Below are 13,124 nucleotides of genomic sequence, written 5' to 3'. Positions count from 1 at the left end.
AGATATGAAGACCTGGAATGTGTTAGTGAGACTTATCCTTAGGTTTGAGGACTAAGGCAGATAGCAGTTTAAGTCATGTGTTTGCTAGACCTTCAGGAAGAAATTAATTAAAAAAACTAGCTGAAAAGTGTAAGAGATACTTTACAATGCCGGGTGGTCTTACTATCAAGACCTACCAAAGAAAAATCATGGTAATTTAGCACTTTCATGATGAGGATTTAGGGTGCAGAGAGAAGAAACACAAACTTCTTCAAACTGCAAAGTTGTTTGCAGTTGTTGCAGATGTACGCAAACAAGGCATTTTTAACCCGTATACAAGTTCCACACCGAAAAATAAAAAACTGTAAATACAGCCCAATAAGAGTGTGTGAAACAAGATACAACATACACGTCCACACTTGTGCAAATGCTGCCTGGAATACATCTGTGTAATGTAAATACACCAAAGAGGTCAAGCCTCGTCAACCTGCATTAAGATTACCTGTTATGTAAACAGTTTCAAAGAGCACAAGTATTAAGCGGACAAATGTGGGTTAATTTTTAAACAGAAAGGGGCTCAAAGGAAAATAAACATCTTGCAGGTCCAATTTTTCAACAAAGCCACAAAGTGCCCACGAGCTGGGAAACTATCACGTCAGCAAAAGAGAGCCAGCAAAGCACGTTGTGATATTTAGCTTGATTTTGTTATGGCAGTCATACAGAACAACATATGATTGATTTAATTTAAAATGTTTCCTTCCTGACAGGCTAAAAGACAGATGACCGAGACCCTTTTTTCATGGTAGTGTTTACACAGTGAACATCCAGAGGGAAAACTTTTTGGTGTTACTACTTCTACTCCCTTCCACGCACTTCACGTGATCTGATAATTGCAAAGCCCACAGGGGCAGATAAATGGAGGTCAAACAAACTCCCTTTTGTTCTCCAGCATCTTGGAAGTGAATGATTTGAAGTCTATCAGCACTAACGCTCCCTGCAGGACAAAGCTGAGCGCAGGACCTCAAATGGTACACAGTTGATTCATCATGTGCAAAATGAAAAGACAGAAGATTTTCCTGTACAAGGAGAGATGACTTTTATTGCACAGCTAAGTTCAATTAAAGAAGAAGAGTTTTAACCATTAAAAGAAAAAAAATATCCCTGGTAGCTTAACTTTAGACAGGACAGAAAATCCCAGTGAGATTCTCAGCCTGGTTTGCACAGAGAAGCAACAGTTCTTCTCCAGAAAATAAAACAAGATCAGGAAGCTTCAGAAGGAGAACGTTTCTGACAAATTTTCTGGCGGAGTGCCTCAGACTTGGAAGTGTGAACATTCATCCAAACTGCTTCGCACTCTGTTGAGAGGTGCCCCGGGGTCTACTGGGGGTCACGTTCCAATGAAGCCAAACAGATACGTTCTAGTCATCAGCTGCACCTGGAGCTTCCCTCCACAGAAATCAGAGAGTCAGTGAGAAGAGCAGTGCAGAGCTCTGCTGCACCTGCTGAGTTAAGTGGGATACAATCCCTCTCATAGCTGATGAACAATGAATAGAGACTAATAGTACTGAGTCGAGTGGTGTGGCAACACGACACAAAAACAACTTCTGAAACTGCAAATCTTCTACATGATCTCATTTTATCTTTAAGCACTAAACCAGGCATTTATTTTACAACTGCACACGCCTGTGGGAAATGCAGCATGTTTATGTACCGAAGCTGCTGCACTATAGCACACAATAACTCAGGACTCTTTCTTCTTCTGAGAAATCTTTTTTATCTTTACGAAGACACAGATTGTAGTAAATTACTTTAAACCTCACTTTTTTACAGAAAATAAACTCTGGAAATATAAAGCTTGTACACACACCAGCTATTTTATTAGGTCCACCTTATTAGTTCCACCTTACTAGTACCGGGTTGGACGGCTTTTTCCCTTCAGAACTGCTTTTTTTTCGTGGCATAGATTCAACAAGGTGTCGGAAACATTCCTCAAAGACTTAGCTCCGTATTGACATGACAGTAGCACCCGGTGTGTCTTCTGCTGCTGTAGCCCATCTGCTTCAAGGTTGGACGTGTTGTGTGTTCAGAGATGCTGTTCTGCAGATCTTGGTTGGAACCAGTTCTTATTGGACTTCCTGTTGTCTTTCTATCATCTCCAACCAGTCTGCCCATTCTTCTCTGACCTCTGACATCAACCAGACATCCTGGTCCAGACAACTGCTGCTCGCTGGATATTTTCTCTTCTTCAGACCATCTCTGGAAACCCTAGAGATGGTTGTGTGTGGAAATCCTAGTAAATACTCAGACCAACAACAAATGCCACGTTGCATTGAGTGGCTGTCATGTGATTGGCTGATTAGAGATTTGTGTTAACAAGTCATTGAACAGATGGACCTAATAAAGTGGACTGTGAGTGTAGACTGAACAATCTGACCTCACTGATGTTGCTTAGTTTTGATCTTTAAACAGAATGCAGGAAGCTACAGTAGGTCTGTGTTTTTTTTGTTTTGTTTTGTCTTTTTTTTTTCCAGAAGAACCGCCAGCTTACTGATAAGAATGGAATAAAATGAAATTAGGTAATATGTGACTCCTAAAGAAGTAAACAAATCTTTAAACAAGAAAGTGTTTAGGAAGGAACAGCTAGAGACCTTCAGGAGTATTGCATGTTGAAACACTTCCAATCTGGCTATTATTTAAAGATCTGAAACAAGTCTAAATACAACCATCCAGGCATCCTCTAAACTACCACCATGTCAAGGAGCAGTATGGGGCTAGGGCCCAAATGCAGGGCTAGGCAGGAGGCATGAATGAATGAAGCAATTAGCAAATGAAACCAGGTGCGTAGAGAACAGGAATTAAATAGAGTAGGATGTGCAGGGGGAAGAACTATATAGAGTAAAACAGGAAACAAGACAACAGAGATCAAAAACTTGAGAACAGACTGCTACAGAAATCCAACAAGAACTAAACCTAAAACCCATAAACTATGATACATGAAGATGGAGTGGGTGGGAAATACTTTTCATACTGTATGAGCATTTGCACATCAGTATAATACCACTTTACCGAAACACTAGCTGGCTAGGGTTTGATAACGACTGCCGTTAGGGGTGGATACATGTTTTTATATAACCATTTTCTACTTAAGAACCTATTTTGCTGGTTGTCTCCGTGTACCAGCAACACAGCAACATGTAAACACATTTTCCCACTTCCTGGCTGGGCTTAGGCAATAAAATTGGGATTGGACTTATATTGAAGGTCATTACTAACTGCATCAACCCATAATGTCAGTATATGACACTGTCTTAAAGAGGCAACATCTGTAATTTAATATCTCCAGACACATAAATATAAGTTCACATTTTTTAAAAGTATTTATTCCGGCCATGTAAACAAAATAAGATGGAAATTCACTGGTCTTTTTGCCCATAGGTTAGTACCCATTGGTACAGTTCACATTGCTGATTCTAACAACAAGTCTAATCATAAAGTTTAAGTTGTGATAACTGTTGTTTAGCAAGGTTAAATAAACTAGACAGGGGAAAGACTGAAGCTTGTGTTCCTTAAACTTGTGTTACCAACTTGGGGCTTGTGCTCCAGTTCCTGTGATGAGGGCCCCTTCAAAACTTATCTTAGTGGTTTAATCTAAAAAAGCACATTTAGAACAAGGTAGTTTTAGTAAAAAGGTTTTCTGGTTGGGAAAGGGGGCAGGCAGCTGGCTCTTGTGGTATTTGGGGAGGGACAGGGGTGGAGGGGCATTTCCACTCAACTTGACACAGTATGGATTTTGTTCCCATCCTAATGGAATTGCAGAAATATTTGAGGGGAATCCCATTACGTAGCATTTGGGGTGCTGTAATAATGTACTCACAGTCATTTTCCCACTGCGGTTGGCCTCCTCTCGCTCTGCCAGGGCTTTCAGGAAGTTATCTTTGAGTTCTTTTCCTGCACTTGCCAGTGTCCTGGAAAAGACAACACTCAAACGGTTTGAAATGTTTCTCTAAACCTGAAAAAAAATAGTCACATGAGGCCTTAAAGGTTCTTTATATTTGGGAGCTTTTCACCCTCACACATACTGTAGCTTCAGAACCCTCTGACTAATCCTTCTTCTTACTTTAATTAACTAAACATCACTGAATTGGATTGATTCTTGAAAAAATGGAGCAATATTTTAGCATTTTCTTAAAAACTGTGACTGTAGAGGTGAGACATTTCCTTTTCCTGTCTTTGACTTTTCAAAGTATATTACTGCATGCCTGAAGGAGACTCAAACCAGCATGCAGTAAGCAGCACTTCACAGCAGCTGTAAGGCTCTCAGTTACACACACACACCATTTTCTTGCAGAAATTGCCACCTTCATCATCATCCTCATAAATATTGTTGATAGGTAAAATAAATCAAAACTACAAAAAGAAAGAGTTCACATGACACTGTGGCAGCTTTTTACAATTTGGCCACCCTGTTTCCATGGAAACATGAATTTTGGCGCATACTAATGTGTCCACACCTGAAAAAACACTGCCACTAATATTTAAACAGTTAACACCAGAGTACAAGCAACAGAGCTCTGGCATACCTCCAGAATCTACTGTGCAAAACCTCAGTCAGATCCACACCATGTTAACATCTTCCAGGCAGTAAACAGGTCATCGGTAAACTGCTCTGTTGTGGTTTTGTTTTCTTTTTTGTCATGGGTCATGTGGACGATGACCTGCCTGTTTAGGTTCATCATTTATGGGATGATGGCAGGTATGTGTCTTGCTGAAAATACTTCTACCAAAGGTTATCTTTGCAGATGAAACCACATAAGTCTTGGTACCAAAACCAAATTGATATTTTGAATGCTTTGTTTTAATAAATAAATATGTATAGGTTTTAGATATTCTTCTGCACCATAAAGCTATACAGTATTGCATTAAGCTGTATCAAAACCAGCCTAACTAACAGCCACTTAGCCCAGAGTCACACCACCTGCATAATACTCTCTCTCTCGCTCCCTCAGTCTCTCTCTCTCTGTGTCTCTCTCTCTATCTCTGTTTCTCTCTCTATCTTGCACTCTCAATGTTCTCAAATTAATTTTTACTCTAATTTTAAATGATCGACTTCAAACATTAGCTCCGTAGATTTTTTTACATTACTTTAGTAAAAAGATTATTTTCTGTTCATTATTTTGGAATATTTAAACAAAAGTCAAAAATGGATGAAACACAAAAAATGAAGAAATTTGTTGTTTTAACTAATTGTTTTAACTAAACAGTCCATCAAAACTCCTCATTTAAATGACACAATTAAATGTCCAAACAACTATGATCTGCAGGTCTTCATCTGAATCTGTGCCACTGGATTTATTTAGTTCCCCTAGCTTGTTGTTTATGTTTGCACACAAACTCTGGCCTGCATGAGCAAAACCTACCTAAATACCAGATCTTAATGGCTTTCTACTCCTCTTTCATCACCAACCTTCTCCTCTACCTCTTTCCGTTTCATGCCAGTCAACACATCACTTTTTCTTTCAATTATGCTCTTCATTCATTTTACATTTTGTACACACACTAGTGCATAAACACGATGCATGCTAAAGTAAGCACGCAGGCAATAGATGTATGATATGGAACAGTTCATGGGAAATGCAGTGATAGCATCATGATCTGTTTATTCATCACCTTCTGAACCTGACGGCAAGTTTTTAGTTATACCTGACAAAATGAATGAAACCCACATTTGAAAGGTTGCAGGCATAATTTAAAGCTCTAGGTCCAGCAAACATCATGATTTTAAACTGAATTTGAGTGTAGATAAAGATGGAGAGACTGAATAATTGTCATTCATTCCCTTTACCACTTGGTCCATTATGGGTCGCGGGTAGGCTGGAGCCTATCCCAGCATTAACATGTGAGAGGCAGGGTACACCCTGGACAGGTCACCAGTCCATCGTAGGGCCAACACATAGGTGACAAACAACCATTCACACTCGCACTCACTCCTAGGAACAATTTACAGAAATTAATTAACCTAACATGCATGTCTTTGGACGGTGGGAGGAAGCCGGAGTACACGGAGAGAACCCACGCACACACGGGGAGAACATGCAGACTCCACACAGAAAGGCCACCGCCCTCAAGGTTCGAACCCTCCCCCTCAGCCGAGATTCAAACCAGCGACCTTCTTGTCGTGAGGCTGTGGTGCAAACCACCACACCAATGAATAATTCTCCTTTAAGAAAATGTCTCATTATTGCAATCAAACTTTCACATCATTTTAATACTCAGCCCTAGTTTAAGGGTTAAAACTTTATACTATAAAATGTTTATCTTGTACCAGAAACCTGCACAGAGGTTCAGTACCTACTTTAGATCTGTAGATGCTACGTAAGAGGAAGAAATAATCCCAACGTCCCTGAAAACACCTGTGGGTTTGGTATAAATCTGTCTCTTTCATTTTGAATCCAGTAGCGTCTTGTGCATTGTTCAAAGAGCAGACAAGTTCAGTTATATTCTACATTAACAGCACCTCAAATCCATTCCATCTAAAAAGCACTTTAAAAAGCCTCAAGTGCCACAACAAGCACAGAAAAAAATCCTATTTTAGCCTCACAATAAAGGAGATCATGGTTTGAATGTTTAAATTTACTAGAATTTGAACGAGGATTGTAATTTATACAAGTCTTTTGGCCCGTGCTGTATAATGAAAGTCTTAAAAGAATAAAAAGGTGGTAAAAGTGCAGGGACAGCACATATTTGGAGGCTAAAACCTCACTTCATCTTCTGAGTGAGTGAGAGATTGCTGCTGGGTCATGGGGGCCGAGGCCCCAAAGTAAACACAGGTGTTGAGGAGCCAAGTGACTGGGGTAACCCCATCCAGTAGCTAAAGCAACACACAGTCACGGACAGCGAATAATTCTCCGGTATGGATTATTGCTGCAAGTTGGAGTTTCCCGTCAACTGACAAATTTCTTATCAAGCCTCATTTAAGAGGGATAACAAAAGTCTCGGGAAAAAAATGATGGTTATTAGTGGCTAATGACTTGGTATTAAGCTAACAGTGATCAAGCGCTGTGTTTAAAGAGTCTTGTTTTTGGATTGTGGTCAGGCAGGTGGGCAGTGGAATGAGCAGAAGAAAGAATGAGGTAGGAGGTGAAGAGTAATCTGTCTTATAAAATATAAGTTAATATAAAAACACTTCTGAAAAAATTGTGAAAAATAAAAAGAATTAGTACATAAACATCATAAATTTAACTTATACTCTCCTTGTGTCACACTATATGTATCCTGGACATTTGAAAAGCTGTACCCGTTGAGGATTTTAGGATTTTTCGAAACCTAATTTGCCAGGAAATAAAAGTTTCCTAAGCAAACTTTCTTCAATTTAAGATTTACTTTGAGCTGCTTTCTTTACCTAAATTCACACACCAGAACCCAGCTGAGTTTACTCAAAAAAGCTTAGCAGTCTTGTTTTTAACTTCACTCAACTTTTTGTTTTCTTTCTTTTTTTACAGTGTGAGATTCAGGCTGAAAACAGGTCTGCACTAAAACAATACAGGGGGCTGAGTTGGTGGTGGTGTGGTTTAGCGTGAATGAGACAATGAAAGATTATCCAGGAAGCCCAGTTGAAATAACACAGGCTTATGTGCTAGAAGATCAGATGTCAAACAACGCACAGCAGTCTGCAATGCTAAAAGGCTGTGCGACTATTTTACTACTCATCAGGACAACCATAAGGTAAAAGTAATACTCATTTTTAAATAATTAAGTTTTAATATTGAATTATTCTGAAAAGCTCATGGTAGTATCCATAAGTGGACAAGTCCTATTGTAAGTACTGTAATTAACCTTAATGGTGCAACTTATAGCTCCAATAATATATAACGAGTTGTATAGACCTGCTCTATCACCAAAACAATCCATGGTTAGAATTGGATTGATTTGGTTAAAAATTGTGAGATGGCCCTAAAGATCCGCAACCAACATTTTAGTGATGAGATGTCCAAGTCTTTTGGCTTGTCTCCCTTAATTTTGGGTGACCCTTATCGATCTCTTTAGTTATGCTGCTGTGTGCATCCCCCAGCAGTCTACAAGGCTTGAGGCCCATTTATGCTCCCATATGTGCAGAAATAGGGTTGTCATTGGTTGCCGTCCTCATACTTCCATGCACGGTGGTGTGGTGGTTAGCACCGCAGCCTCACAGCAAGAAGGTCGCCGGTTCGAATCTCGGCTGGGGGGAGGTTCGAACCTTGAGGGTGGTGGCCTTTCTGTGTGGAGTTTGCATGTTCTCCCCGTGTATGCGTGGGTTCTCTCCGGGTTCTCCGGCTTCCTCCCACCGTCCAAAGACATGCATGTTAGGTTAATTGGACACTCTAAATTCTCCGTAGGAGTGAGTGTGTGTGTGAATGGTTGTTTGTCTCTATCTGTGTTGGCCCTGCGACAGACTGGTGACCTGTCCAGGGTGTACCCTGCCTCTCACCTGTTAAAATGCTGGGATAGGCTCCAGCTCACCCGCGACCCGAAATGGAATAAGCGGTCAAGATAATGGATGGATGGTGCAACTTATAGCTCCAATAATATATAACGAGTTGTATAGACCTGCTCTATCACCAAAACAATCCATGGTTAGAATTGGATTGATTTGGTTAAAAATTGTGAGATGGCCCTAAAGATTCGCAACCAACATTTTAGTGATGAGATGTCCAAGTCTTTTGGCTTGTCTCCCTTAATTTTGGGTGACCCTTATCGATCTCTTTAGTTATGCTGCTGTGTGCATCTCCCAGCAGTCTACAAGGCTTGAGGCCCATTTATGCTCCCATATGTGCAGAAATAGGGTTGTCATTGGTTGCCGTCCTCATACTTCCATGCATCTTTTACGCTGCCGTGGTTGTTATGTCAATTACTTCACAAGTGGGCAGTGCTGAGTTCACCCCTGTGTTCTGACGTCAGTTTCAGGTTGGCGGCAGTAATGCACCGATATAATATTGTTTTCAACCGCCCAACAAGCCCGAAACACTCACAGTCTTTCTTCAAAAGCCTGCGCAATTTATACATTTGTTGTCCTCGTCTTCAGTTATCTTCTGCTTTTTTTTCTTCCTGTTCTTCTTCTTCTCTGGTTTGTTTCTTTCACTATTTGCATCTGCTCAGCACTGCCCCAGCTATAACCGGTTGTATTGCTCCGTTTTCTGCGTCAAGCTATGGAGCTCCATGAAAGCTCAGTGAAAACGAACCAAATTATGGGCGTAACCGATGCAGGAGATGGATGAAATTGTCCCTCTGTCTGCGAATCAGTGTTTTGCGTAGAGCATTAATGGGCTTAAAGTTTTTATTTAAATATAAAGAAAATAAATGACTAAATAAACAAAAGTCCTTGTCCAAAGGGAATGGGAAGAAGCTAGAACATATTCAACTCCCCCCCAATTACTGCACACCTTTAGCTATCTTATATTTATTTAATGAAATATAATCTGGCAGAGTTTCCTGTCAGACAGTTTCAACTCCCATCTCTGGCAGGGCTTCAACCATGTCCTGGGTGAGTCGGGGGGACATTGAGTCCGAATGGGCTGTGTTCCGTGCCTCTATGGTTGAGGTGGCCAACTGGAGCTGTGGCTGTAAGGTTGTTGGTGCCTGTTGTGGCAGAAATCCCTGAACTTGTTGCTGGACACCAGGAATGCCGTGAAGCTGAAGAAGGAGTCCAATTGGGCCTTTTTGGCCTGTGGGACTCTGGAGGCCGTCTGGTGGGTATCGGCAGGCTAAGTGGAATGTGGCTTCGGCGGTCGCTTAGGCAAAAACTCGGGCATGGTAGGAGTTTGGAGAGGTCATGGAGAATGACTTCTGGATGGCTTCGACAAGATTCTGGTCCACCATCTGGCGGCTCAGGAGGGGGAAGCAGTGCTCCATCAGCACTGTGTACAGTGGGGAAGGGGGAGCTGGTGAGCTGGATTTGGGACGTTGTGGGTTGATGGAGACAATACTTCAAAGACCTCCTCAATCCCATCAACATGTCTTCCGACATGGAACCAGAGTCGGAGGACCCTGGTGTGGGCTCTCCTATCTCTGGAGCTGAGGTAGCTGTGGTAGTTCAAAAGCTCCCCAGTGGCAGGGCCCCAAGGATGGATGAGATCCGCCAGGAGTTTCTCAAGGCTCTGGATGCTGTAGGGCTGTCTTGGTTGACACGCCAATGCAGCATTCTCGGGCATCTGGTCAGGATGCCTCCTGGACACCTCCCCGGTCTGGGCACGTCCCACTGGTAGGAGGCCCCAGGGAAGACCCAGGGCACGCTGGAGGGACTACACCTCTTGGCTGGCCTGGGAACACCTCGGGATCTCCCTGGATGAGCTGGTGAATGTGGCTGTGGAGAGGGAAGTATTCGCTTTCCTGCTTAGGCAGTTGCCCCCGCAACCTGACCCTGGATATATGAAAGAAAATGAAGGGATGGATAGATGGACTTATATAATATCACGAGATCTATGGATCTGTAAAGTTCCATTTTGTAAAACATCTTTTGCCCATAATGTTTTTTCTGTGAAAGGGGCCAATCTGTGGAACTCTCTCTCTGCTAATATAAAGACAATAACTAAACTGTCCACCTTCAAAAAACAAACAAAATCCTGGCTCATGGAGCAACAGCTGTGTTAATTTCCACTGTTCATTTAATCTTACTGTTAAAAGCCCTTCTAGGGACAGGTGTTGCGAATTAGCCATGGCTATAAACACTGTGATACATGCATCAGATTATTTTAACACAATAATCTATGTTTATTGTATCTGTCCCTATTAAATAAATAAATAAAATAAATAAATGGATAATAATAATAATAATAATAATAATAATAATAATAATAATAATGATAATAATGATAATAATAATAATGTCATAAATGTATGACATTGTTGTTGTCATTAACGTGCCTGTTGAACCCGCTTTCCTGTCCTCTCCACCCCAACCGGTCCAAGCACATGGCCACCACCTGGTTCTACTGAAGGCTTTTCTTCCTGTTTTTCTTTTCCACAGTCACCTGCCACCCCATGCTTGCTAAGGATGGGGGATTGAATGGAAGAGAAGATTTCATGCAATACACTGGTTTCCTAAACTTCTTATTACTGGTTTATATGAACACAGTTATTGTAAATAGGACTAATGTGGATTTAATTGTAATATAATTGGACTAAAATTAATTGTACTAAATTGAATTGAAGTGCCTTCCGATGACTTTGTTGTGAATTTGCACTAAAGCTAAATCAATTGAAATTGAAAAATGTTCAGCAATTCTCCATCCATTTATTAATTTTTTGTACCCATTTAATGCAATTCTAGAGCGCCTATAGACTGTCCTAGCTGCTATCAGGCAGAGTACACAACCTGGACACATCGTCAATCCACCATCACTTTAGAACGACCAGTTAAGCAAATATGTCAGCTTTTGGACTGTGGGAAGAATTCGGAGTACCTAAAGTGAATCACACATGCATAGGAAGAACTTGCAAATTCCAAACAGAAAGGCCCCCTCTGAGATTCAAACCAGAAACCTTCTTGCTGTGAGGTAACAGTGCTCCCCACCACAGCACCATGTGGCCTCTGTAACAACGTATACTTTTCTGACAATACAAATGTGTTTTGTAACATCTAGACCTAACAATACAAACCTTTTCTAACCTTAACCACATACTCTTAGCTCCTAACTAAAGCCGTTCACAGGTGAGAATGAAGTAGAATAAGGAATGGCAAAGGTGAGCAGTAGAAAAGTGAAAGTACAGTGGAACGTTGTCCAGGATAAGTCCTGAATTACTGCTGTCTCACTTGAAAGTCCACATATTAATAGCTTCTGCCGTTCCCTTCTACCTTTTTAGTATTTTTGACTAATTCAACAGTATCATGTTTTAACAATGACCCATAGTAAGCATCATTATCACTGTTCTTTTTTTTTTTCTGTCTGCAACTGGCCAGGTGGCCTGCTGTTCAACCAATCCCTGCACCTCCTCAAGCAAATCACCAAATATCCAAACGTATGGAGATGTTTCTGGCAACGCCATCAAGTAACGAGATTACTATTTTTTGAGCATCTTAATTGTGAAACTGCTACACCGGGGGTGGGGAACAGAGCAGCAGTAGTAAGAAATAAGCAATATCTTGGAACAATTAAAACTAAGGCACAGAAATGAAAATCATGCAGTCGGCTCGGTTGTCTTCTTGGTCACTGAGTTTATGTAATGCTTGGTCCAGCTATGTTGGGGGTGAACAGCTGTTGTTGCATGAAGACATCCAAGTGTGTTTACATAAGTATAAACACACCAGTGCAGAGCATACCTAAACCCTGAGGCCTTTTTCCTGGCTTATATGCCGAAAATTATGTTTTTAAACTATTCAGTTTCAGTAATAGCTACGCCATCTATGCAGAGCAAATATGTTCTGGAGTTCATCTTTTTATGTTTCTAACATAATTTTTTCTTGAATATTGTTATAGTACATATACAGTTGTATGAAACAAATGTTTTGGGCACCTTGTAAATAATATAAAAAAGCTAACTGCACAATCCTTCATAACCTTCTCAAAAAACATGTTTTTTTTCTTTTTCCTTTATTCAGAAATTGTGTGCATTTCCAATGGACCAAACTGAAATGCAATGCTCAGCTAGATGTCGCCTTTACAAAGATGCCTCCCATAAAACAGAATGGTAAGATGTGATCTTAATTAATTTGTCTATAATTCACATCAAAGTTATTTCAAGGCACTTTACAGTCAATTAAAGCCAATTCATTGTGATCCAATTATAAAAAAATCCACATTAGTCCAATTTTCATTAACTGTATTCATACAAACCAAATCATAAACAATGATGGCATATCTAAGTAAGACCAACGGATTGCATTGAAGCTTGTCTTAGATTCAATCCCCCATCCTGAGCACACATGAGGCAGCAGGCAACAGTGGAAAAACCCTCTTCTTTAAAAAAAGGCTCACTTTGAAGTGTGGTTTCTCAGCATCGGGATGCTGCAGGTTACTGATGCTCAGACATCATACATATTGAATGTCTATGTACCAACTAAACAAGTCAGAGGCACAGAGTTTAATGACCTGAGCTGAAACTGTAGCAGCCATATTCTTTTCCTCAGCTGACGTCAAATGCATCAGCTAAAAAGAAGACCACACTAATTACAG

The 13,124-nt window shown here is 40.7% G+C and overlaps 1 protein-coding gene across 1 annotated transcript in view; it reads right to left on the bottom strand.

Moving 5' to 3' along the window:
• The window catches only part of cfap299 (cilia and flagella associated protein 299), a 96,599-nt gene that overhangs the window by 70,389 nt on the left and 13,086 nt on the right, over nucleotides 1-13,124 (bottom strand). The window contains exon 3 of the mRNA XM_041998352.1: nucleotides 3,854-3,944. Within this exon, the coding sequence (XP_041854286.1) occupies nucleotides 3,854-3,944 (91 nt within the window). The remainder of the gene's footprint in view (nucleotides 1-3,853; nucleotides 3,945-13,124) is intronic.

Source organism: Melanotaenia boesemani, chromosome 11 (assembly GCF_017639745.1).
Source record: "Melanotaenia boesemani isolate fMelBoe1 chromosome 11, fMelBoe1.pri, whole genome shotgun sequence".
NCBI lineage: Eukaryota > Metazoa > Chordata > Actinopteri > Atheriniformes > Melanotaeniidae > Melanotaenia > Melanotaenia boesemani.
The sequence above is the reverse complement of the archived record's forward strand: the minus strand, read 5'-3'. Positions and strand labels throughout refer to the sequence as shown.